Genomic DNA, 27,319 nt, shown 5'->3' with positions numbered 1-27,319 from the left:
TGCATTATCTTGTACTGATGCATTATAATTACCCATACTTGTGGGATTCATCGAGACATATCTCCCTATGCACATAACTTGGCCATTTGATTCCCAGCATCTCCCTTTCCCACTCCTCCTCCCTCCCACCCTCTCTCCCCACTTTACTGGTCTCCATTCTATTTTCGTGAGGTCCCTTTTTAATTCTTTTATTCTCTCTAGCTTCCACATGTAGGAGAAAACATATGCCTTGAGCTTTCTTTTTTGTGTTAATGGGGATTGAACTCAGGGGTGCTCTCCCACTGAGTTATACCTCCAACCCTTCTCTGTTTTTGATTTTGAGACAGGGTCTTGCTGAGCTGCTTAGGTTGGCCCTGCATTTCCAACCCTTCTGCCTCAGCCCCCCAAGTCGCTGGGTTTTGGGCTAAAGTGTTCAGCACCACCCTTGATTTTGGACCGTGGCTTAGGTCACTCAGCATCCTGTTCTCTGGTGTAGACATTTGCCAACATATGTTGTGATAATACATTTTCTTGACAACACACAGAAAAAAAGGAGCCCAGTGTGATAACAACACTGATCCATTCACAGGGGCCAAGGCCGCATGACCTAATTGCTTATCATGAGGTCCTGCCTCCCATCCCTGCAGCTGGGGACCAGGAGCCTTGCAGGGCACGATGTCCCCTTAGCACCACCCCGAGAGCAGGACTCACCTCAAATCCCCAGCGCACACACAGGGAGGTGCTGCAAGTCGCTGCTGAATGAGTGAGCAGATGGAGCTCATGCCTGCCTAGCAGTCTGGGTGAGGAGTGGGGCTGTGGGCTGCGTGGGGCCGTTGCCACGGCTCTCAGCCTCAGAGCGAGGGTCATTCTGTCCTCACCAACCTGCTCTCTGAGGGGCCTGAGGGCGAAACGGAGGAGCCCCATTTCTGTATCTGGAGTGGGCAGTTCTTGCCCTTTTTGACTCTGGTGTCCAGCTTCCCACTCTCCCCTCATTTTGTGGTGCTTGGGATGGAACCCAGGGGCATTCTACGTTTGAGCTATACCCCTAGTCCCGTTTTTATTATTTTATTTTGAAACAGGGTCTCACTACATTGTGGAGGGCCTTACTAAGTAGCTGAGGCTGGCCAGGAACCTGTGATCCTCCTGTCTCAGCCTCCCAAGTACTGGGACTACAAGTGTGCACCATTCACCCTCTTTCAGGGACATGGGAGGCTCCAGGGTCACCCAAGCTTGTTCCCGTCCAGCCTTGTTGGAGGCAGGCTTCTGCCATCCACAGTCCCGTGTGGAGTGCCTGGGTTTGCACTTGGTTCTGCTGCAGTGGCTGTTGTTAAATTCTTGCAGCTCCTCCTGCACCAATTCTTATTCCAAATACTAGAGAAGGCAACTGGATAGTGACCCTTGAGCCCAGATCACAGGGCCAACCTAGGCCCAGGCGGTGACAAGAGGGGGTCAAGAATCCTCCCCACCTAGGCTCAGAAGTGGAAAGGGGAAGAGCTGAGTGTCGGCCGTCCTGGAACACTATTACAAAACCAGTGAGGGCCTAAGGAGTTTCAAAAGCCTGTCGAAATAACCAGCACGCCCCTGCTCTTGCAATCGGGTGATGAGGGCCAGCAGCAGGGCAATGTTGGGTTTCTAGTCTGTTTCTGCAGATCCAAACTTCTTCCAAGAAGCCTTCTGAATAAACAAGCACTCGTTGGGTCAATGTCTTTCCTAAAGGACATCACCGCACACAAACCACACGTCTCCATCACTGAGTCACAGAAACATTGAACTCTTACACGTGTCTGATTCTCCCTCCCTCCCTTCACACACTGGGAACTGAACTCAAGGCATTTTACTTCTAAACTAAACCCCCAGCCCTTTCTATTTTTTGCTTTGAAACAGGATCTTGCCAAGTTGCTGAGGCTGGCCTAAACCTGTGGTCCTTTTGTCTTAGCTCTGAGTGCTGGGATTACGGGCATGTGCTGCACACCGGCCTCCAAGTTTGAACACTTGGAAGTTTGTTGAACAAAATGGGAAAAGGCAGGAGGGCAGCCATCAAAATGGGAATGATTAGTGCTTTCAAGAAATGGTTTCCAGATATAATAAGAGGTGATTGAGGGGTGACCTGTATCAACCATGAAAACTCAGCACGAAGGGAAGGGGCTGGGGCTTTACTTTTCAACACAAGCAGGATGGATGTCTAGGTCCCTGGGAGACCTAACTGCTGAACCATCTTTCCTGCTGAGTCTGGGTTGACTTTAAGAATCCCTAACAGCGCAGTTAAGGAAATGTTCCCAGTTAGCCTCTTTGATCCTGACCTCTAGCCTGCCAGCTCCCTGCCGGGGCAGACGTACACTCCAGGCTCAGTCCTGGGCTGCTCATGTCCTTATTGCCTACTCCGCTGTTTCTGTCCACAGGCCACACAACATCCCATTGTCTGCGACTTGATTACCATCATCTCTTGCAAATATACTGGGATTACTGTAATACTGTCGACAAACCAACTGATGGTTGGTTCATATTGTCTTACATTTTGTTAGTAGTGGCAATTTCTATTTGTACCCTGTCTTTACTTGAGGTTAACCCTTTCAGGAACTTTATGGAGTATGTTGTAACCTTTACAAAAAGATCTAACAATATATCGGATCTTAACCAAGAGGAAGCATTTTCTAGCTTAGATTTCCTTCTTAGCCAGATCGGTTCAGAAAGGATATTATAACGTCCAGGTGGAGATTATGGCACACTCCAAGATCTGTCTGTCAAAACCGAGGTCAGAGCCAGGCACGGTGGCGCACGCCTGTAACCTCAGTGCGTGGGAGACCGAGACAGGAGGATCTCAGGTCCAAGTCAGCCTCAGCACTTTAGTGAGACCCTGCTTCAAAATAAATTATAAGAGGCCGGGCGTGGTGGGCACGCTTGTAATCCCTGCGTTGGGGAGGCAGACACAGGAGGATCGCGCAGGTTCGAAGCCAGCCGTGGTGGCTTAAGAGACCCTGTTTCCAAAATTAAAATAGGTCTGGGAGTGTAGCCCGGAGGTAGAAGGGCTTCCAGGAACCCCAGTACCACCAAAAAAAAAAAAAAATTTAAGGATGTAGTTCAGAAGTGGAATGTCCCTGGGCTCAGTCTATAGGATCCAATTAAAGATAAAGAAACCCCACGTCTTGGTCGTTGAATGCGCAGTGCCACCCCGTCTAGGGACGAGCAGCACCGCCGGGCGGCCCGGGGCGCCTGGCCTGCCGGAAGTCGCCCGCCGGGCCGGAAGGGGCGTGGCGCGCGTCACTTCCGGGCGCCCGGTGGGCGGGGCCGGCCGGCCGGGCGCTCTGCGGAGCGGGCCGCAGCGGGCGAGGCGGCCGCACCATGAGCGAGGCGGACGGGCTGCGGCAGCGCCGGCCCTTGCGGCCGCGGGTGGTCACGGACGAGGGCCGGGCGCCCGAGGCCGCGGGCGGCAGGTAGGCCTCCTCCGGGGACGGAGCGCGAGAGGCGGCGCAGGCCGGGCCCGCCTCCCCTCTCCCCGGGCCGGCCGCAATCGGGCGTGCGGGTTTCCTTTGTGAACACCAGAAGCATGGGCCCCAGACGGAACTCAGTGTGCTTAAAGTTCGCTTTCCAATCTCCGGGACCGCGTTTCGTCGTTTTTAATTTCTGGGGAGAACCAAGAGGCCCCAGAGACCAAGTTCGGGGGTGTTGGAAACCTGGATTGGCATCGCAGCCTCGGGCCGCGGCGTTACTGGCCGAGAGGCAGTAGCCCGACGGACGACTGCGTCTGCCCACTGCCTAAGAGGAGCGCCCTGGAGGAGCAGTAGAGACGGGCTTGGTCTGGAAGGCAGTCCGGAGAGACTTTGACAGTGGTCCACACCCTGGGCCTGTGGGAAGATCAGGCAGGTGCAGCCGCACATTCTGACCCTGGGGCGAGGGACCCTGGGTTGCCTTGGCCTTGGGTTTCCCAGGACTTGCAGTGCTAAACCTGGGAAGACTGGACTAAGTTGGTCATCCTGCTTACTGTGGATATTGTGAGTTAAAGTACTTGGAAGGCTGAAACAAGAGGATCATAGGTTCGAGGCCAGTCTCAGCAATTTAGCAAGAAACGTAGCTAGATCGTGTTTAAAAAAAGAAAAAAAAAAAGGTGGCTGTGGGGTGTAGCTTGGTGGAAGGCTCCTGGTCCAATCCCTGGTACCAAGGTGCGGGGGATGACTGAGCCGTCTTTTAGCATAGACAAGCAATTTGGACAGCCGTGCTTTGCTGTGGAGACCTTGAAAACAGGGCACTTTTATATGAGAATGAGAGAATGGTGGCAGAGGTAGAAAGCTCTTAGGTTCAATCCTCAGTACCACAGATACATAAACTCACACATACACACAAAAATTAAAAAAAAAAAAAAGAAAGAAAAGCCTGGGGCTCTGATCAGGTGCTTGTGTTGACATGAAGACCTGGCTTACAGTACCCAGGGGAACTTGTAAGGTTATCAGCACAACCCAAGAGACTAGAGACCCCAAAGGCCAGTCCAATTAAGGAAATTTATTGCGGCAAGGTTAAGCTGCTGGGCTGTCTCACAGCACTAAGGAGAGCCAAGCAGGAGAGGCTCAGCACTAAGGGGAAAGCAAAGGTTTTTATATCAGGGGAGCAAGGGAGGGGCAGTGCCTCGTCTCCGGCACGGTCGGACGCAGTTGCTCACAGGCGGTGGGGACTGGCCTTGGTGGTCAGGGTGGAATGTCCCCCTTGTGACTGCCTTCTTGTTTTTGATAGCTGCCCTCTGGGGAGGCCCACCAGGCCCTAACACCTGATATGCGGCCCAGCTCCCAGGTGTCGCTCTGCCCTCTGGGCCCAGGCCAAGGGGTCGGCTTAACTAAATTGTTCAGGTTCTTTGGGGATCTCTTCCTAATGATAAGGTAAATTACAGATTCCAGAGTCATCTTCTGCCACCTGATCTTTTCCAGTGTGCCATTTACATATGTTTTTTATTTGATCTATCTTCTTGACATCCCTGTCCATGAACATTGATTGTTTTATTTTTCTGTATTTTTGTCTTTCTCTTATTTGTTTATCCCCTTTCTGTATATCTGTTATGGCTTCTTTCAAAGTGAGTTCTTGTTACCCACTGTTCTTTTTACATTTATTACTAGAGTACCATAGCTAAGTTTTCATCTGCAACTCCTCTATATTTTTCATTTCTTTGGGGGTCATTTCTGGTAGTTTATATAATTACCCTCTTTTTGTGCACTGTGTGTTATTGGGGATTGAACCCAGGGCATTCTACCTCTGAGTGATACCCCTAGCCCTTTTTTAATTTTAAAAATTAAACAGAATTCAGTGTGCTTAACATTCTCTTTTCAGTTTTGTGGTTGCTGAGTCTTGCTCAGTTTGAGGCTGCCCTAAAACCTGTGATTCCTCGGTCTCAGCCTCCCAAGCCTCGTAAGCACTGGGATTACAGGCTTGCAGCGCCACTCTTGGCTTTAATTATCTTCTTGATTGTCTTAAATGTTGAGTGTTCAAAATAAGCCAAGACAACCTTGGATATGGTGGGTGAAGAAACTTTTAGGAAGTAGAAACAAAAACTTATAATAAACTTTAGTGTGCTAAAAACAGAATGAAGGAAGCCTTGAAAGACATTTTTTTTTCTTTTTTCTTTTTTTTTTTTTTAAATGGTACTGGGGGTAGAGCCCAGGGGATTCAACCTCCGGCTACACCCATGGCCTGGTTTTTTATTTTTATTATTTTATTTTATTTTTTGTGGTACTGGGGGTGGAGCCCAGGGGCATTCTACCTCCCAGCTACACTCCAGCCCTGTTTTATTAATTAATTAATTAATTAAGTTATTTATTTATTTTTGCAGTACTGGAGGTAGAACCCAGGGGTATCTACCTCCCAGCTACACCCCAGCCCTAATTTTTATTCTTTATTTTGAAATAAGGTCTCACTAAGTTGCAGAGGGCCTCACTAAGTAGCTGAGGCTGTCCACGAACCATGATCCTCCTGTCTCAGCCTCCCGAATGCTGGGATTATAAGCGTGTGCCACCATGCCCAGCTGAATCTGGACATTTCATCTCGGCTCTGCCTGTGTTTTCAAATGACTCTTTTTAACTTGTTCTTAATTTCTTAATTGTATTCTCAAGGAAAAAAATGGTGATTCTATGAGATCCAATTTAAAGGGATGTGGACAAATGAGCAGAGTCAAGGTGCAGTCGTTTGAAACAATGGGCCTCTTTGCTGTTCGATTTCCTCAGGCCCCAGGGACTACCCTCACACCCAGAGTTGCTGGGCCCATGGATTTGGGGCTAATAGGCATTCCACCAGTATCGCGGGGCCCTTTTGATTTTTCAGAGTCTGTCCGTCAGGACTTCAGTCCATTACTTAAGACTCTGATGTCTGTTGTGCAGAAAGAGTCAGAGAATGCCCTGCGGATTGGACTGATGAAATCACAGAGATTTGTGGGGTGTAGGCCAGCAGTAATTGTCAGGACAGGTTGCACCCTGTGATTGTGCTCCTGCCCTTGGAGACGGGGTATTTCAGGAGCAGATACCCCTGGGAGGCTCTTCCTGAGAGATTGGGCAAACAACTGATTTCCCAGACTGCTCCTGTGTGTGCCAGGTCAGGCTGCTAGCGTGTGGTGGTCGAGTGAAAATGGAGAGGGATAGATGTAGTGTCCTTTATTTAAGTTAGAATAATGTGGGTGCCAGTCAAAGGGAGGCTGGCACAGAGAAGGTGTGGAGGAATGGTAGGTGACTGAGTTTTTAGACCCCAACACGAGGGCGGCCTGCTGAAAACATGAGAACCTTGGAGTAAGGAACTGGGTGACCAGAGGGGACAGGGCTCAGCGGCCGTGCTTATGTGATGTGCCCAGGTGAAGTTCATGTTAACATACCGTTAACCACTTTAAAGTTTGTTGTGTGTTAAAGTTCAGTGAGTGACATGTAGTATATTCACAGTATTGGGCCACTACCAGATCTTTCTAGTTTTGAAACTTTCTCCTCGTTGCATTATTAACCTTGTACCCACTGAGAAATCACTGAGTGATACCAGCCATCCCCTGCACACACGTGTCCATCAGTGGGTGACTCCATAAACACATGTTGGTATATCCATACAACGGGCTCTTTCCAGCCATAAGAGGAACAGTGTCCTGGTACTGTCTGCAACTTGGATGCCAGGTTGGAAGATGAAAGAGGCCAGCCACAGGAGGTCGCATTGTGTGAGCTCAGGTCGGCACATCACCGTGAACGTTTACATTGTTTGCAAGCCCTGCTTCTGAGGGCTCCAGATCTGGGTCTCCTCCGTGCCCTGCTGTCCTTGGGAGGCAGTGTTGCTGGTGGTGGTGGACTTTGAGTGGATCTGGCTCCCACTGTTGCTCTCTCACTGCCCCCGCCCCTTTTGTGGTACTGGGGATTGAACCCAGGGGGCCTCCCACTGAGCTATATCCCCAGCCCTTTTTATTTTTATTTTGAGACAGGGCTCACTGAGTTGCTGAGGCTGGCCTTGAACTTGGGATCCTCCTGCCCTGGCCCCCTGAATCTGAGATTAGAGATGTGCATCACTGGACCCTGCTCTTTTCACATCTCGTGGTGGACCCCAGATGAGCCTGCGAGCCTCTCTCTGCCGGCTCCCCTCAGGTGTGAAGCAGAGGCAGCAGCTGCCCCTGCTCCTGTACCCACGGCGCCTGCCGGGCTGGTCTTCCCTGCGAGGTGCTGCTCCTCCTTCTTGGCCCTTGCTCCTTTCCCTGCTCCAGACCGCACAGGTTGTACCCGTCTCTTGTCACGTCTGGTCTTCCATGACCTGTGCCTTACAGGGATTTTCCGATAGTGGTTCTTGAATCCTGACTGGCGAGAGCCAGTTGCAGTAGGTGAAGGTCGTAGGCCTGGTTTGGAGCGAGGCCTGAGAGGGAGGCGGCGTGGACCTGCCCCACCCCATGCTGGCTGCTGGTCCTGCAGCAGCTGGGCTCTCAGGCCCCGATTGGCACTGGGCATTTTGTTTGGGTTTGTGGGACCTGGACCACCTGCCTTGGCACCTCGTGGAAGGCTAAGGAGTGGTGGCTGGGTACAGTTTCTGGCCTGGGGCCAGAGAGGAGGTCTTGAACCCTATATGTGCAAAGAGAAAGAAGGTTGGGACAAAGGATCAGAAGGTTATCAGGAGGAAAATGGAGGGCTCGAATTTTCATTTGCAGTGGGAAATGTCAGGGGAAGGAAAGAAATAGTTGGCTCTGCCCACCATGCCTGTCCTGCCCTGGAGGGAGAGCGCAGGGGAAACAGGCCTCACTCCACCCTGTGCTTAGAAGCCCTGGCTCTGCAGCCAGCGTCGCCGTCATCATGTTGGGCCCAGCCTAGCTTTCCCCACTACATCACAAGCACCTGCTTTCCCACATCTTGGCTCTGCCCTTCTCCCTTTCCTGCATCTTCCTGATACCCTTCTCAGCAGCTCCTTTTGTGCCTACCTTTCCAAAAGTGCTCACAGCGAGCTAGGTGTCCTTTAAGATGACACACGTCTTTCCTACCAAGCTCCTCACTTCCTTCTGTGACCTTGCTAGCAGAGTGTCTTCAACTTTCATATTTCTGCCAACAGTCCCTTCAGGAAACCTGTCTGTCCTGCTCCTCAGAGTCCTCCCACCAGCAACCAGATTCCAAGGGGTGAATACGCAATTTTATGTATTCATCATAGCAGCCTCTTACTTCCACGAGCTAGAAATCAGTCTACTTAGAGACCTGTATTCATTTTCTATGGCTGTCTCCACAGATGACCACACACTTAGTGGCATAAACAACATACATTTATTATCTTAGAGTTCTGCGGTCAGAGCCCTGGACCTGTCTCACCATGCTAACGTCAGGTGTGAGCAGGGCTGTGGCCCTTTCTGGAGGCCCCAGGGAGGAGGGCACTTCCTGCCACTCCTGTCGTAGGCGACGCCAAACGCTGCTCAGTTGTGCTGTCGCAAGAGGCCCGTTAGGAAGCAGTCCTCCCCTTCTCCCCTTTCTCGGCCTTCATCTTTCAGCTCTGCCTACCCCAATACACACACGCCCCGACAGAGCAAAGTTCAAGAAGCGAAAGGAAGCCCAGAAACACCCCAAGCTTCCACGTCCCCAGTCGTTTGACACGCCCACCTCTAGAAATAAAAAGAATCCAGCTTCCACTCGGTAGGCCTCCTCTGACAGATACTGGGGTAGTCACACAGAATTAAACCTCCAAATCATCACTACTACATTTCTGCCTCTCTGCTTCATCCATTTACTACAGTCACTCTTCAGAACCAGGCAGGACAGCGAGGCCTCCCTGCCCAACACCCCACTTCACGTTGGGAGTCCGTGGGCTTTCAGAGGGAGGAAACTGGCCTGGGGTTGTGTGGCTTGCTGTTGGCACTCAGGCCTCTGCATCTCTACAGTGTATCTGAGACAGAGTTAGATACAGCCAAGTGGCTGAAGACTGGCCTGCCCTCGGAGGATCGAGCCAGTCTGTTTTGTTAAGTGTGGATTGAAAAAACATTATACACCTTAGAAGCTCATGATTTGATTTGCTTCAAGTTAATCTGAATGTCAGGTGTTTCATAAATTTGAATGTAATTTATGTAAGTAGTGGCCCTGTGAGGTTTATTTAGTAGTGAGAGGCTAAGTGTGCTCCCTTCATATGCCAGATGACACATGGTAACATATGTGAAGTGTGGCTCAGAAATACTTGCCTCACTACTGGTCGTCTGTCCAGAACTACTCAGGATTCTCAGGGCCACCTTCAGACCGTGCCCAGGCATTAGTAGTGATGATTTGGAGGTTTAATTCTGTGTGACTACCCCAGTATCTGTCAGAGGAGGCCTACCGAGTGGAAGCTGGATTCTTTTTATTTCTAGAGGTGGGCGTGTCAAACGACTGGGGACGTGGAAGCTTGGGGTGTTTCTGGGCTTCCTTTCGCTTCTTGAACTTTGCTCTGTCGGGGCGTGTGTGTGTGTGTGTCACGTGCACGTGCGTGCTGGAGATGGAGCCCAGCCTCCTGCCTGGTTGGCAGGAGCTCTGCCTTGGAGCCCTGCTCCCCCTCTGTGTTATCCCTGAGAGCCTAGGGCCACGTCCTGCTGAGTGCTACGCTCTGAATCCTGTGGCTTTGTGTGACAGACTGGCTCAATCGGGAATAATAAATCCAGCACTGGATATGGCCACTGAGTCTGTTTGGGACCGAGTTTTCTCAGAAAGGTGGGCAACGGTTTGGGTACAGTTCTGCAGCCACTTATCTACAGCGATTTTTTCCCTTTTTATGAAATAAACTCCTTTAAGTTCCTATTCATGGCACTAAAAGTGGAGATTCCTCTCCGGGAAAGAATCTGACATGGACAAATGCCTCTAGTACAATTGACACTTTATTACAAGAACCAGGAAAATTTATATACTTCACCAGTGAGATTAATAGTAAAATAAAAAAGAAGTGTAATCACCACAAAACAATAGTGAAGGACATGTAAACAAAGTAAAAAGACACTAGTCCAGCATTCAAGAGATTAGCTCTGGATCCTGTGACCAAATCCAGCCCCCTGTCCTTGAACCCCCTGCCCTTGCAGACAGGCGGCTCCAAAGGGCAAATTCCAGAAGGTATAGGCATGCCTAGGGCTTGGAGAATATGGCCTCTCATGGAATCTCCTTTAACTCTTTTTGGAACTTTCCATTTCTAGGGCTTAGCATATGGCTGGCATGGGGAGATATGGCGATCCAAGGGGATGTGATGGAGGTCTCCCAGGTTTCGTCCGTATTGCCATCCAAAGTGTGAAAGCTTAAACAAGCTCACAACACAGTTTAGCAGATAAACACCAAAAAGTAACATGAAGTTTTTAGATTTAGTTGTCAGATGTACTTCTCTAGCTACTGAGCACTTTCCCTCAAACGATAGGGTTATTAGAAGCCTATTCCTCTTTTAATAATCCATTTTCCTATCACAAACCCTCTGCAACTTCCTTTTCTTTTCTGATTACCCTGATTCTCTCTTTCTCATTTGGGACAATCTTAGGATAAGCTCTTCTTCATACAAAAATGCTTTCTTATTCTCACCATAGTTCCTTTCTTTCACACTTACACATTTATTATATCAGTCCTTTGTTCTGACATATCCATTTCTTAGCCACGTGGCACCTCCCTGTTTCGGGAAGCGCACATACTGGGTGTAAAGGTCAAGAATCTTCCTGGCCTTCGGCTCTACTGTATTGGGCAGTATTAGCTGCTCATCATCTAGGCTGCTTTGATGTCACACACAAAGTTTATCTTCTCTGTATCTAGGCCGGATCACAAGGAGAGGGGGTAAACAGAGGCACTGGTTGCCTCCCTTACAAGTTTTTAGGGCTAATGACTTCAGCTGACTCTTAAGGCTTTTACTATAGGTTAATGATTAGAATGAAGGTCAGAGATAGAGAGGAATTCTGCGTTTGTAATTGCTGTAGCTGGAATGCTTCCACAGCATCTGAATTCTGACTAGATTTTATTACCATTTGAGCAAAGCTGAGGGTGTTTAGAGGCTTAGACAAATTACTAGAAAATTTATTTTCCACGGACTCAGTTTTTCTCACAGTCCTAATCTTACATCACTGGAGCAATTTGTGTGGAAAGTTAAAAGAATCATTACCAAAAGAATAGTAGTTATGAAAGAATATCTAAGAGTGGGGGAGTACTTTGGCCAGAGACAACACTTCCCCTTGGGGCTCTGCTTTCTTTAAGCTTAGCCAATTTCTTGCGTGGGAATCACACGCAGATGCTGAGGAAGAGGTGGCAGCTTTGGAGAGAGACCTGTCTTCTCTGTAGAGGAGCGCATGCCCTTCACTCTTCTCCTGTTGTCTTTGCCTTCTTTCAGTGCTGCTAGGAGGGTCACTCTCTGTAAAATGACTGATGGGAGATAAAAAAAAAAAAAAAGAACAAGTCACATTTGCCAATCTAGCAAACAACTCTTACCTCAGCCCCGAGCCACAGAGGTCAGCGGCCTTGCAGGGGACACTGGGAAGGTGCCCGCCTCTGCAGAAGGCCTGGGGCGGCGCAGCGTGCGGCCTGCTGACTGTCCTCCCTGTGCTCTCCACCAGCTCCTTCAGCGGCAGGGTTTTCCGCATGACCTTCCTGATGCTGGCTGCCTCCCTCACGCTTCCCCTGCTGGGAGCCGTGCTGCTGCTGGAGTCTCCCATCGACCCCCAGCCCCTCAGGTGAGCCGCCCTCGACCTTGGGGATTGCTCTGCGGGGGTCAGTGTGGCCCTGAGGTAAGTTACGGGAAGTAGAACTCTGTGACTCCTTCACAAAGAAGAGCCTACGTTTTCTTGGTGAGGTAGGTTTACTCGGTACATGTGAGACGTTGTCCCTGTCCTTGTTTAAACTGTGAGAAGCAAGGACGGAAGCCAAAGTATGGGAAGCCGCAGGGTTAGAACTAGCTAGCCGTAACTCACTTGAGGTGGCAGAGCACCAAGATGAGGCTTAGAATTAGTTTCCTGCTCACATCTTATGAGTAGCTGATTTTGTAGAAAGCCTGGAATTGGTGTCGTTGCTTTTTGCCAGTGGAGATCTGTGAGTAGTGCAGCCATTACCAGCTGAGGCAGGGCCCCGCAGTGTGTCCCCGCTTGACACTCTGGTGGCCAGAGCCTGAGCTGGCCCAGGGAGGAGCTGCTGCTGGAGCCTGCAGGCTGCCTCACTCAGTGCCCGGTGCCCCTGGAGTGCCTTTAAATGAGTGCATATCAGGCTTTAAAAGCCTCACGCGGAGGCAGACCCTCAGCAGCTTAGAGAGATGAGACTATTTCAAAATAAATAATAAAACCAGGGCTGGCAGTGTGGCTCAGAGATGGAATGCCAGGGTTCAGTTGCCAGTACTACTGAAAAGGGGTTCCAACTCTGGCTTTAGATTCATGCAGGTGGGCTTTTCAGTGTTGGTTTACAATAGCAAAAGGCTTGGGTGCAGCTCCTAGGTAGAGCGCTTGTCTAGCAAGAGAAGGCCCTGGACTTGACCTCCCCATGCACACAAGAACCACTGACGGGAGTTAGTGAGGCTGAGAGCGGATGGAAGCCCGGCCAGCCCTGACTCCTGGGTGCCAGCCGTCCTCAGTGGTCCCTGCCCCTTCTGTCTGGGCTCGGCCTGAGGCCATCTTGGAGGTTCTCCGAGGCACCTCCTCTTGCTGGCCCTTCTCATGGTGGAGAGGGTGCTCTGTCCACCCCTCTAGACGCTGCCTTGGGCCTTCTTGGGTAATTGGGTGGCCATGGCAGGAGAGTAGACAGTGTCCAGAGCTGGGGACCAGGAGCATGGCTTAGGGGCTAGAGAGAGAGCTGGGGCGGCAGAGAACGGGGAGATGGCGCCGCAGTGGCAGAGGTCCTCCGACCTCAGGAAAGACGGTTTGTGTGGAGAGAATGATGAGATATAGCGGAAGAGGGGCTGTGGCTGCTGGGAACCGAGGAAGGGGCCCAGAGGGCTGGAGGTGGTGCAGAGCCCCTGGTTCCCTGAGCAGACGGCCTGCTGGGGAAGGATGGCAGGAGAACTGAGGCTGGTGTGTGGCAGGGTCTCCCACGGTCTCTACGGCCCAGGCAGGATGGCCCCAACATGGGCCCTGACGCAGAACAAAAGCCGAAGACCACAGCGATCAGGAGAAGCAGTGAGCTGGGGTGTGGGGAGGATGCTAATGACAGCAGCTACAAGGGGCGTCTTAAGCCGGCTCAGTGCCAAGGGCAATCTGGGAGGGCCCGCTGTGGGCAGGAGTACTGTGCTGCCGCCCTAGGCAGGCAGAGCCCAGCTTCACCTGCCCGCCAGCTCCGCAAGCCAGGCAGGACGGGTGTGAGGCAACCCCAGGCAGGCAGAGCCTTCAGCTGCCAGAGTGCATTTGGGGCCGCCTCCAGGCCACTGGCTGGCCTCCTAGGGTAGCTTAGATGTCAGATGAAAACGTCCCAGAGGTCCATGGCGGGCAGAGGCTGGGGGCAGCGCTTCCAGACTGTGTCTGGACGCACTCGGCATTAGCGCTTTAGAGGGAAAGCTTGCTGGAAGACCGTGGGCCTCACGAAGCCCTCCCTGCAAAGCTGCTCCCTTCTCAGTGTGGACGACCGGAGCGCCGTCCTGGACGCACCGTACAGGCACCCTGGCTTCTGGGATGTGAGCGGGGTGGCAGGGCTGTCAGCGTGGACACACGTGGTTGGCACGGACTGAGGAAGCCAGTGACGACCCTGTGGAGTCAGGAGCAGTGGGCCCTACGAGCCTTCCTGGGCTCCAGGTGCAGGTCAGGCTGCGCGGGAAGCTGGCTCTGCCTCATGGGCCACCTGGGTCAGGTCACTGGGGTCCCCTAGCTCTTGACATTCCCCATTGCCCATAAGGTCGTTGCTGCCTTCGTTTCTCATCTTCTGACTTTACGGTGTCGCCCTGCTAGTGAAGTCTGTACTTCTGAAATGACATGGCAGGTTTCAGCTGTGAGTAGAGATGTTCTTCCTGTTCTTTAAAACTATAGCGAAATATGTATTCTCCAAAACACTCGCACTTTCCCCTTGAATTTTACTATAACTGATAAGTGTGTTTTAAATGACAAGAAGCACATGTATCCTTGTGTGAAACACAGTTCTTTTGTTCTTCTCTGGATAGATACTGAAGCCTCTCCAAGTGCTTCTGGGATATGGTCTGGAGAGGCTTCTGTGGAGCTAGGCAGCTGGAAGGTGTGCCACAAGCCCGAGCCCTGCCATGTGTGTTGGCGTGGCTCAGACTTGGCAAGGATATCGACTGGTTGATTGGTGGGCACTGGGGATGGAACCCAGGGGCCTTCTACCTCTGAGCTACACTTCCAGCCTTATTTTATTTTTTATTTTGAAACAAGGTCTCACTAAGTTGTGGAGGGCCTCACGAAGTAGCTGAGACTGGCTGTGAACCTGAGGTCCTCCTGTCTCATCCTCCCAAGCCCTAGGATTACAAGTGTGTGCCACCACACCCAGCTAGCCTTATTTTTAAAATACTTATATTGGTGCATTATAGACTCACATCATAATGCAATTCATAGTGATAGTGGTACACATGCACACAGCACTTGGTGGGCATCCCCGGCTCCCTCCCCAGCCCCTCCCCACACAGGGTTTTGAGATTGCCATTGGTGTCCTCACATGTGTGCACAACATCCCTGGTGGGTTTCCCTCCCTCCCTCCCTCCCTCCCCGCCCTTCCTCTCTCTCCCCACCCTCCCCCTCCCCCACCCTCCCCCTCTCTCCTCGCCCTCCCCCTCCCTTCCTCCCTATCCTTGCCCACCCCCTTTCTTCTCACCCTCCCTCCCGCCCTCCCTCCCTCCCTCCTTCCTGCCCTCCCCTCCCCCTCCCTCCCCCTCCCTCTTTTCCCTCTCCCTCCCTCCCTCTCTCCCTCCCTCCTGCCCTCCCTCCCTCCCCCCCCCCCCTCGCCCACCCCCTCCACTCCACTGCGGTTTTCCTCTGTTACCTAAAGTCTCTTGAATCCCTGGTTGGCTAGCTTCTGCGTAGGAGAGAAGACACGAGCATGTCTATATTTTCATATTGATTTCACACTGTGACCTGTGATATCCTTGAACAGTTTTTTTCTTAAACTTTGTGTTTTTGGCAGTGAAAGATGTTATTGTAAAGTGTTCTGTTTCTCAGAAGCAGGGGTTACACATGTCATAGGTCCTCAGCAAGCGTTTTCCTTCATGTGTGTTTTTATATGCAAATCCAATGGCATTACTTTACAGCTTCAAAGAACCCCCACTCTTGCTTGGTGTTCTGCAACCGAATACAAGGTTACGACAGGCGGAGAGGCTGTTTGAAAATGAACTTATCGGACCAGAGTCCATAGTTAACGTTGGAGGTGAGTAGGCCTGGACGCCCTGGCTCGGGTGTCTTCCCGGGGGGCCCCAGGGCAGGCTTGTGGGCAGCCGCACGGCTGGGTGGCCAGCAGGCCCTGGGCTGCTCTCCTGCGTTCCTGCCGCAGGCCGCTTTCGTGCGGGCGAGTTGGAGTTCATCTCTGCAGATGCTTCATCGTGCTCTGGGCTGTGGGGTGGGAGAAGCAGAGCACGGTGCTGACCCTTTCCCAGCGGCAGGGCCCACCCCCCGCAGGCCGTTCCTGAGCTCACCTCATCTGAGAGGGTCTCCTTGTGCGCGGACGGTGCACAGTCCTCGGTGTACTGTGTGTGGGTGGGTGCCCTCACACCTCCCCATGCCTGAGAGCCGGACTTGGGTCTGGTCAGATGTACCTGGAACAAGGCGTTTTCTGTCAAGCAGAGATTAAGCTTAGTAACAAGCTTCTTTCCCAGTGTCCCTAGTCTCCCTGAAGCCAGGGCCCTGCTGCGTTGTTACTGTGGCCAGGCCAGTGGCTGCCCCAGCTCTCCTAACCCTACGGTGTAGGGCAGGGACAGGCCAGTCCAGCATTGCGGTTGTAGGTTTGGGTTTTGGCTGGCAAGGTCAAAATTGTTTCAAGAAGAGTAAGTACCTTTTGATAGAATTTCATTAGAAAATTTCATAGATTTTGTGTTTTTTGGTGATAAAACATTGCAGTTTAGATCTGGAACCTACAGGAGTTGAAGTGCCAGCCACAGGCGTCTCCCCTCGTCTCTCTTGATTTATTTTTCCTTTTCTGTGGTACTGGGGATCGGATTGGGTGGTCTACGACTGAGTCACATCCCTAGGCCTTTCTGATTCTGAAAGAGGGTCTCGCCTCATCACTGAGGGTCTCACTAGGTTGCTGAGGCTAGACGCAAACCGCCATCCTGTGGCCTCAGCTCCCCACGTACACCGCCATGCCTGGCTTTCAAAGAGACCACTGTCCTGCTTCTCCCTTCCCCACCCTGAGGAGCTCATCGCCACTGGGTGACCCCCGTCTATGTCCTGGCTTGTGAGCAGCAGGAGGGTCCCCAGGGCCTGCTGCAGCTGCAGCCTCCCTCGGTGGCTGTCCTGGGATGGTTGGCAGGTGGCTGATCGCCTTGGGAGAATGCTAGGAGGAAAGTAGTTTCCAAGTAACATGATTGGTTGTCTTTATTTTTAAGTGAACAGCAAAATTCCCTGTAGGCTTACAGCAAGTTGAGCAGCAGGTGCATAGACCCCGAGCAGGTGCCGGCTTTGCTCTGGCCTTCCTGTTCTCGCTGCCCTGCTCTCCACTTCTCACGTCCCAGTGGGCATTGCCATCTCCCAGAGTTGAGCTTGCTGCTGGTGTACTTTCTGTGGGTTTAGGCAGATGTGTCCACCATTGGTTTCATTTACTCTAGGAGGTTGGGGTAGCAGGACCACAAGTTCCAGGCCTGCCTGGGGAATTTAGCCAGACTGTGTTTCAAAATGAAAAATAAAAAGTGTTGGCAATAGCTCAGTGGTAGAGCACCCCTGGGTTCAATCTCCACTACACTAAAAAAAAAAAAAACAAAAAAAACACCTTTTCTCTTAGCATATCAGTTTTAGTGGTTGCTGTAGAGTTTGCAGTATGCGTTTAAAAACTGGAACATTCATGTGTTTGCACATCATCCTTGCTTCAGGGCTGTGTTGATTTTAGGACTTACGCTGCCCAAGTGAGCACTTAGGACGCTTGAGTTTCCCCTGACGGATTCCAGCAGTGCTTCCTCTGCTAGGAGCTAGGCGGCGGCGGACACTGAAGGGAGGTGAGCAGGCCTGCAGTCTGAGTGCTGAGCTCAGCTCCAGGATGAAGAAGACACACGTGCTATTACGGACTTGTGTCTGCTGCCCCTAGCTCCAGGGTCGGGCTGGGCCCACACTGGTTCCCTGGGCTACATCTTGTTGCTGCAGGTCTCAAGGATGTGTGTGTGTGTGCGTTCTGAAACATCACTTCTTTTCCGTCTTCAGAACTGCTGTTTTCTGTCTGGAGATAGAAATCCTAACTAAGCCATCCTTGTTGTAGAAGATGGCATCTGTTCTTAGGCGAGTGCCTTAGAATCTTTTCCCTTCTTGTTGTTTTTAAACAGATGTGATATTTACTGGTACAGCGGATGGCCGGGTTGTGAAAATTGAAAACGGTGAAATAGAGACCATCGCCCGGTTCGGCTCAGGCCCGTGCAGTAAGTTGATGGCTTGCATTCAGAAATAGCCGCACAGTGCAACTGCTTTCCTTGAAGCCACTTTCGCCTTGAGGAAGACCTTGACCATTGGCACTTAGCCCACGGTGGGCTCTGTGCTGGCCAGGCGCTCTCTGGGCCTTGCGTGCTCATGGGGGTCACCCTGCAGCACCAGCTTTCAGCTGGCAGTGCCCGTGGCCCTGCTTGACACCTCACAGGCCACAGCCCTTCACCCCTCCGCTCTGTGGGAACTCGGTGGTGAGGGGTGTTGGAGCACTCTCTGGGGAAGCAGGCGGCTTTGTCACTAACTGGCTACTTGAATGGAATTTCGCATTAACTTCTCAAGAATTTCAGTAGCATTTTTCAGAGTTCCAATACTCTTAAATCATTTCAGATTTTTGGAATCCTAAAGTAGAACCTCACAGTTTATAAACTGGTAGTCATGGCTGGGTGTGGTGGTACACACCTGTGATCCCAGCTACTTGGGAAGCTGAGGCAGGAGGATTGTAAATTACAGGGCAGCCTGAACAACTTTGTGAGACCTGTCTCTAAATAAAATTTAAAAGGGACTGGGGATGTAGCTCAGAAGTAGAGCACTTGCTTAGCATGCAAAAGGTTCGTTCTCTAGTACTACAGGGGAAAAAAGACATTAAGGTGTATGTGGTGGTGCACACCTGTAATTCCAGCTCTTGGGAGGCTGAGAAAGGAGGATGGCAGGTTTGAGGCCAACTTCAGCAACATAGCAAGACCCTGTTCAGTAAATAAACAAAAGGGGTGGGAATGTGGCTCAGAGGTAGAATGCCCTTGAGTTTAATCCCCAGTACCGTCCCCCCAAGAAAAAAGAGAAAGAAAAGATAGTCCACAGGCTTATCAGTATCATTAGTATTTTTATTGTTGTGGTGCTAGGGACTGAACCCATGGCCTTGTGCTATCCCCACCTTCGTAATTGGTTTTAATAGTTGGGATATATTTGGCAAAGTTGCATTTTCTTTATGAATGCAAAGAAGACAAAACAACACAAGCACACCGGAAACAAGATCAAACTCAGGGTAGAGTCTTCTCAGATGTGATGTTACTTTCATGAGTAGCCTTTTGGGTGTCTGTTCGCGGTCTCTGTTCGCGGGTACCCGCATCCAGTTATGTATGATGGAATCATACTCCACGTTTGGGTCTTGAACTTGCCGTTCCCACTCCATTTTGGCAGTAAGCAGCCTGTATTAGACCACGTCACAGTAAGTACCTGTGTGAACATCTTCACTGAGCACCCTCAGGGAGCACCTTCAGTGAATGTTGTGCCTTAGCACCTCCAGGGGGTGCCCCAGTGAAAGCCTGCAGGGAGCACCTTCATGGAGCACCCTTGGGGAGCACCTACAAGCCCCAGCACCCACAGTGAGCACTCCGTAGTAGTCCCCATCAGTGAATGTTCTGCATTAGCACCTCCAGGGGGTGCCCCCAGTGAAAGCCTGCAGGGAGCACCTTCATTTGTATACCCTTGGGGAGGTCTCACTGTGGGTGCTGAGCATTTGCAAGCCCCAGCGCCCACAGTGAGCATTCTCGTAGTCTCCTTCAGTCAGTGTTCTGCGTTAGCACCTCCAGGGGGCGCCCTCAGTTAATGCCTACAGGGAGCATCTCCGTTGAGCACCCTCGGGGAGCATCTGCAAAGGCCAGTGCTGTTGCAGCTCTGTGACCTGGTCCTTTTGCTCTGGGTGGTGTGACATCTGTGTTGGAGGGATGGATTCTAGGTACTTGGGCACTGAGCGGCCACCGATTCCTGTCTCTCTCTCTTCCTAGAAACCCGAGACGATGAGCCTGCGTGTGGCCGACCCCTGGGCATCCGGGTAGGGCCCAATGGGACTCTTTTTGTGGCTGATGCGTACAAGGGACTGTTTGAAGTAAACCCCAGGAAACGTAAGTGAAAATAATTTATTTTCTTCTGTGATGATTTTAGCTCTTTTTAAAAAAATTTTTCTGAAATAACTTTATTAAACAGCAAGCAGAACTGTAACACATTTAAAAATACTTGTAAATTAGGTCACAAAAGGGATGCAAAATGTTTGCAGTCTATTATATATTCATATAGCCAAAGTCATCAAATCTTAACACTAATAAATAAGATTATTTCATGATAAAAGTAGCCCAAATCTAAGAGCCATAAGCTATATTAGTGTATATCTTTTTCTATTATAACATTTTTTTTTTTTTTTTGGCGGTACTGGTGATGGAACCCAGGGGCATTCTATCTCTGAGCAACACCTTCAGCCCTATTTTTTTTTTTTTTTTTTTGTGGGTCTGGGGATGGGACCCAGGGGCATTTGACCTCTGAGCTACACCCCCTGGCCTATTTTTTATTCTTTTTAATTTGAAACAGGGTCTCACTAAGTTGGGGAGAGCCTCACTAAATAGCTGAGGCTGTCTGTGAACCACGACCCTCCAGTCTCAGCCTCCCGAATGCTGGGATTACAAGCGTGTGCCACCACACCCAGCTCTATTATAACATTTTAATATTACTTCTGGTATTAATTTCTTTACCAAATGGAATCTACAAACTACATTTTTAAAAATTGTTAAATAAGATTAAAATTCTTGCAAACCAAGTAGTTGAATTTATAGAAAATTCTGGGAGAAGAAGATAAAGTACTGAAATACTAAGTAAGGTTGCTGATTTTTATACATGTTAAACTCTGCCATTCATGACTCTAGTACTACTGTACTCTCTGAAGGAAGTTTGCAAAAGTTGATCTGTTGGGTACCACAAATAAACCTTATCAAACTGTAGCTGTCTAACATTTGGCTTACATGTGGCCATTCAGACTTAATCCACTTTTATATATATTCCCTAGAAGAGCTGCTCTGAGCCAGAGAGGACAAGTCTGGAGCAAAAACCTTGGGAGTTGGTTATTATTACCTAGCAAGTTCTTTTCTACCTTATTTCTATTCTAAGATTTTCTATATTTAATACAACACATGACCAGAACTCCTATCTTTTTAGATACCAAATGGTTGGTTATTTTGTACAAAGGAAGATATTAACACATCTTCCCAACATAGCAGTTCAGTTTCAAAAGTCTTCCCCTCGCAGCCTCAATTTGTTTCATTTCATTAAAGAGGAGTCAACGATCCTGCCTTATTATGAGGTACCACCAATGACAAGCCCTCGCTGAGAAAGCGTGTTCATGTGGTTAAGCTTCAACATTGAGAGTTCAGGGTACACCAAAGGTATCAACTACTAAAATTACTGTGCAAATGTGAAGCCATCTTTCTTCCTTGGGGAAGGATGAGGCAGACGGAGGAGGGGCACAGACTGGAGATGGAGGAGTGGGCAGGGCACCGGGTGCGTGCTTGTGTTCTGGTCACTTTTCCACACATGGTGGTTATTTTCTTTTTTAATATCATAACAAGCCTATAATACGTGACAGTACTAAACCTGTATATCAAAGCAAAATTGATAAAAAATTCATCTTCAAGTTACATAAATATATGCAGTTTTAATTATAAAGTCTCTATAATATGGTTACACATTTTCATAGACTAACCCAATACACAAACTTGTTATTACAGTTAATTTTGCCTAGATTTGACATTATCTTCATAAACATTAAATGAAGCCACAAACAGGTACTTTGGAATGATCCAAGTTTTAAAGAAAAACAAAAAGATCAGCAATTCCATAAAGCAGAAGAGAAATCAGTACCCTTACTTTTGCTCTTTGTGTCAGTCATTTGAAAAACACCTAGAAGCAGACATAAGGCTTTCTATATACTGTCCAGAGTCAGTTTTCTGATTTTAGCTTCAGACTTTCTTCCTTACTGCATCTGCTCTTACAGAGAGATCTTCACGTGTGTGCTGCAGTTCAGTAGGATTGTCAGCATTGGCTGCATCCATGTCAGTATCCATCACCTTGGATACAACCCTAGATGAACGGTCCTCCCTTGGAGACGCCAGGAGGGCTGGGACCAGAAGATGCCTCGGGCTGGGCACCTGGACCAACTGATAGTGGCGGCTCTGATTTCAGCTCTTCTAAAGATGTGATAAGCAGATTTAATAGGGTTTTAAAATGTAGTCTGCTGGAAGTGTAATTTTTTTTCGCCCACTGAATAGGACTGAAAGCCAAAATTAGTAACTAGCTACCATTCGGTCCATGCCTTGGTTTTCTCTGGCATTGCTGGTTTAGCCCTAGGGTTGTCTCCAAAGGGCCCATCTGGAGGATGCTGGACCCCTTTCTGTCTGTCTCCAAAGGGCCCATCTGGAGGATGCTGGACCCCTTTCTGTCTGTCTCCAAAGGGCCCATCTGGAGGATGCTGGACCCCTTTCTGTCTGTCTCCAAAGGGCCCATCTGGAGGATGCTGGACCCCTTTCTGTCTGTCTCCAAAGGGCCCATCTGGAGGATGCTGGACCCCTTTCTGTCTGTCTCCAAAGGGCCCATCTGGAGGATGCTGGACCCCTTTCTGTCTGTCTCCAAAGGGCCCATCTGGAGGATGCTGGACCCCTTTCTGTCTGTCTCCAAAGGGCCCATCTGGAGGATGCTGGACCCCTTTCTGTCTGTCTCCAAAGGGCCCATCTGGAGGATGCTGGACCCCTTTCTGTCTGTCTCCAAAGGGCCCATCTGGAGGATGCTGGACCCCTTTCTGTCTGTCTCCAAAGGGCCCATCTGGAGGATGCTGGACCCCTTTCTGTCTGTCTCCAAAGGGCCCATCTGGAGGATGCTGGACCCCTTTCTGTCTGTCTCCAAAGGGCCCATCTGGAGGATGCTGGACCCCTTCTGTCTGTCTTGTTCTCCTGTGCATCTCTCTGCATCCTGTCTCTGTTCTCTCTTTTGCCAGCTCTTCCTCTGCCTCCCTTCTGCTCTTGGACAGGTCACGCTGTCACGTTGGCCGGCGTTATCCACTGGCTGGCCGTGCTTTCTGGTGGAGGTTCAGGCCATGGAGGGCACCGTGGGGCCTGGCCCTGGGTGGCCTCAGCTCTGCACTTGCTGGCTCTGGCTGGCAGGTACTTGGCTTCTCTGGGCCCAGTTTCCACAGCACAAAATAGGATAATAGTTGGACTTGTCTTGTGTGACAGTTGTGAAGGTATAAGTAGCTTGCTGTATTGTCCAGGTGTGCTTGGACTCCCGGGCTCCGCAGCCTCCTGCTCAGCCTCTGAGTAGCTGAGACTACAGGTGTGTGCCACTGCACCCTGCTGATTGCAGAAACGTACTGGTAATTTACCTAAAAAGTAGATGAGTAGAAAATTTTACATTCTTTTCTTCAAACAAAAAATAGTACTGTAGCCCTTTACCTGACGCTCTTTATATATATACACACACATATATGTATATACATTACATCTATATACATATATTTATATATAAATATATAAATATATAAATATGTGTATATATATATATATATATATATATATATATATATTGTAGTACTGAGGAACTCAGGGGCATTCTATCTCCAAGCTACACCCTGCCCTATTTTTTTTTTTTTTGTGGTACTGGGGTTCCTGGAAGTCCCTCTACCTCTGGGCTATACTCCCAGACCTATTTTATATTTTTGAAACAAGGTCTCTTACGCCAGCGCGGGTAGCTTTGAACCTGCGCGATTCTGCTGTCTCCGCCTCCCAAGCGCAGAGATTACAAGCGTGCGCCACTACGCCCAGCCACCCTGCCCTATTTTTATTAATTTTTTTTTTATGTGTGGTACTGAGGAAGGAACCCAGGGGCATTCCACCTCTGAGCTACATGTTTAGTCCTATTTTTTAATCTTTATTTTGAAACAGGGTCTCACTGAGTTAAAGAGGGCCTCACTAAGTAGCTGAGGCTGTCCATGAACTGCAATCTTCCTGTCTCAGCCTCCCAAATGTTGGGATTACAAGTGTGCACCACCATGTCCAGCTTCCCAGTCCTGTTTTTATGTCTTATTTTGAAACGTATTACTATGTTGTGGGGGCTGCATGAGGTTGCTGAGGCTGGCCACAAATATGTGATCCTCCCATCTCAGCCTCCCAAGTACTGGGATTACAAGTGTGCACCACCATGCCTGGCTTAATAGACTTTTTTTTTTTTTTTTTTGGTGGTGCTGGGGATGGAACTCAGGGGCCTTCTACCTCCGGGCTACACTCCCACACCTATTTTATATTTTATTTGGAAACAGGGTCTCTTAACCCTCATGATCCTCCTGTCTCAGCCTCCCAAACGCGGGGATTACAAGTGTGCGCCACCACACCCGGCTTAATAGACTTTTTAAAAAGACCAGTGATCTCATTAAAAGACAGTGTTCTTCATGCTGACAGAAGGATTCTGACTTTTTTGTATTGTTTCAGTTTGGAGATTAAACCCAAGGACGTTTTACCCCTGAGTTACACTCCCAGTCCTCTTTTAATAGTTTACTTTGAAACAGGTCTCAATAGGTTGCTGAGGCTGGCCTCGAACCTTTGAGCCTCAGGTCTTAGTCTCCCAAGTACTAGGATTCCAGGTGTGCACCACTGTGCCTATAGGATTCTGCCTTTGATGAAGTTATTAAAAAAAATAATCACCTACCAGTAGGACACTGTTTCTACTGTGAATCTTCTGACGTTTGGCAGGAAGAAGCTCATTTTAGTTTTTCCTTTGATACCAGTTAGGCTGATTCATATTTTGAATAATTGGGAAAAATGTTCTTAGAATAAAAGCAAAATCTTTTCCTTTCTTTTTCTAACTTCAGGTGAAGTGAAACTGCTGCTGTCCTCCGAGACCCCCATTGAGGGAAAGAAAATGTCTTTTGTGAATGATCTTACCATCACTCGGGATGGGAGGAAGATCTACTTCACGGATTCCAGCAGCAGATGGCAGCGCCGGGATTACCTGCTGCTGGTCATGGAGGGCACCGACGACGGGCGGTGAGCGCTGGCCGTCTTCCCTCAGGTAGCCAGGAAGGGCCTTCCCATGGAGGGCGCCAATGACGGGCGGTGAGCGCTGGCCCATCTCCCCTCAGGTAGCCAGGCAGGGCCTTCCCGGCTGTCTTCCTAGGGACCTTGGAGTGTTCTGAGGCGAGGAGGAGGGTGCTCTTACTCTCCCTGAAAAGCTGGAGTGAAACAGTCCTCCGAGGGCTCTGCTAGACCAAATGGGGAGCCCCGTAGGCAGGCCCGGGTTCAGGTCACCCTGAACAGGAGTGTTGGCCCTCCTAGGTGCTGTGAGGACCAAGCGTGCCTTCTCTTGAAGAGGCCGCTTTGGGGTCTGCTGTGTTTGGGAAGGGCCCCCACCAGCCAGCCCAGGTCAGGGTCCGAGCAAGGATCTCAGACCTCGATTCCATTGAGTTACTTTCCGTGCCGGTGCCGAAGGGCCAGCACAGGGAGCAAAGTTCCAGGCCCACAGGGAGGCCGTGACCTCTCCTGGGACCTTGTCCTCGTGGCTTTCCACAGCCTGCTGGAGTATGACACTGTGACCAAGGAGGTGAAAGTTCTGTTGGACCAGTTGCAGTTTCCCAACGGAGTCCAGCTTTCTCCCGAGGAGGACTTTGTCCTGGTAGCAGAAACCACCATGGCGAGGATACGACGGTGCGTTTGCCAGCGGAGCCATGGGCTGTGGGCCAAGAGCTCACGTGGCCTGGGATGGAACAGACCTCAGTCTACAGACACCTGGAGACGGCGGGCACCCTCACCTCTGTGGACGGCGGTGAAGGAAGGGTTGGGGGCGGGGCTCCTTCCTCCGTCTATCCCTCAGCCTCTTGAGAGTTGCCGTCTGGGAGAGTCTGATTTGCTGCCAAGTGGGCAGCCTGGGTCCCTCTTCCCTGCTGGATGGGCCTCTGTTGGAGCTCTGCAGGGCCCTGAGGGTGTGTGCCTCCAGCAGGGGCCCTGCGTTCTTGAAGGACACATTGACAGTAGTTTCCATAAACATTTGGACCAACACTAATTCGGTGCTTGGCTAAAATTTTTTTCTTAAAGCTGGATGCAGTGGTGCCTGCCGGTAACCCCAGGCTTGGGGAGGATCACAGGTTTGAGGCCAGCCTTAGCACCTTAGCAAGACCCTGAGCAACTTAGACCCTGTTTCAAAATAAAAATGGCTGAAGGTGTAACTGCAAGGAGGTGCCTCTGGGCTCCATCTGCAGCAAAAAAAAAGTTAAGCTTTTTTCCCCCTGAAATCGGAGGGTTCCTGCTCACTGCCTGCTTGGGTACATTTTTCAGAGTCTACGTGTCTGGCCTGATGAAGGGAGGGGCTGATATGTTTGTGGAGAACATGCCTGGATTTCCTGACAACATCCGCCCCAGCAGTACCGGAGGGTACTGGGTCGCCATGGCGAGCATCCGGCCCAACCCTGGGTTTTCCATGCTGGATTTCTTAGCTGAGAGACCCTATATTAAAAGACTGATTTTTAAGGTAACTCTAAAAACTTAATTCCAAAGGACAGTGAAAGTGAATCTAATTATGATTCATAATTAACACGCAAGCTACTTGGGCTTATGTGACCCGTGCTTGTGATGACTCCCTTAACTCTCCCTTTGTTCTTCGTCCTGAGCTGTGAGTGTAGCATCTGAACCAGCTGTTTCCCTTGTTTCCTGTTTCGGGCATCTCACTGGCACCTTGCCTGGCCTTCTCCTTCCTTTCTGCTGTGGCTGTCTGGGCTGTCTCTCCTTTTCCAGTCCCCCCACCATGGGCCCCTCTTGCCGCCCCCACAGAGAAGGGAGTCCTGGCACACCTCCCCTTCCTGTGGCCACCCACCTCTGTTCCCACCCCTCGCCGCCTCTTCAGTTCAGATGACCCCATCTCTCTGCTCAGTTGCTCCATCTGTGAAGTGGGCCGGTGCGCTGGGCCCTGACCCCTTGTGGCGAGCAAGGAGCTCTCAGCCCGGCCCAGGTGGCCTTCCTTGGGCGCCCAGGAGTGTCTGGTGTTGGGCCTGCGTGTGGGCGTGCCCGGGTGGTGAGTGCACTGCGCAAACACTCTGCTTCTCTTCCAGCTGTTTGCTCAGGACACGGTGATGAAGTTCGTGCCGCGTTATAGTCTCGTCCTGGAGCTCAGTGACAGCGGCGCCTTCCGGAGGAGCCTGCATGACCCCGACGGGCTGGTGGCCGCCTACATCAGCGAGGTCCACGAGCACGGCGGGCACCTGTACCTGGGCTCCTTCCGGTCCCCCTTCCTCTGCAGACTCAGCCTCGAGTCCCTGTAGCCGCAGGCCAGGCCCGTGGGGTGCTCCACTCCAGGTGTGGAGCCTGGCTGCCTCCTGTGGCGAGGGCATTGCACCTGAGGGGTGGGGCAGTGCAGGGAAGCCAGTGCTCCTAAACTGTCCAGGTACGCGGTTGCTTAGGCCTTGGGAGGCCGCTGCACTCTCAGTGAGCTCAGGTGTGGTGGGTGGAGCAGGTGAGCTGCTGGCTCCGCTGCTGCCGGCTCTGCCCAGCTGCCTTGGTGTCCTCACTCTAAAGTGGGTGACACAGAAGGACGGGGAGGGAGCACAGCGCAGATCTG

At 50.6% G+C, this 27,319-nt stretch overlaps 1 protein-coding gene across 1 annotated transcript; it reads left to right on the top strand.

Moving 5' to 3' along the window:
• Positions 1 to 3,294: 3,294 nt before the first annotated feature.
• APMAP (adipocyte plasma membrane associated protein) lies at positions 3,295 to 27,023 on the top strand (the record flags this gene model as incomplete). The annotated part of the gene is made up of 9 exons (XM_080716686.1): positions 3,295 to 3,410; positions 11,981 to 12,097; positions 15,595 to 15,710; positions 17,809 to 17,901; positions 19,690 to 19,806; positions 24,585 to 24,759; positions 25,282 to 25,416; positions 26,044 to 26,236; positions 26,814 to 27,023. The coding sequence occupies exons 1-9, from the start codon at positions 3,319 to 3,321 to the stop codon at positions 27,021 to 27,023; spliced, it is 1,248 nt and encodes a 415-aa protein (XP_080572812.1). The 5' UTR covers positions 3,295 to 3,318.
• Positions 27,024 to 27,319: the final 296 nt, after the last annotated feature.

The sequence above is a fragment of the Muscardinus avellanarius genome (assembly GCF_963383645.1).
Source record: "Muscardinus avellanarius genome assembly, chromosome: 19".
NCBI classification, from domain to species: domain Eukaryota; kingdom Metazoa; phylum Chordata; class Mammalia; order Rodentia; family Gliridae; genus Muscardinus; species Muscardinus avellanarius.
This window is presented reverse-complemented; position numbering and strand designations above follow the sequence as displayed.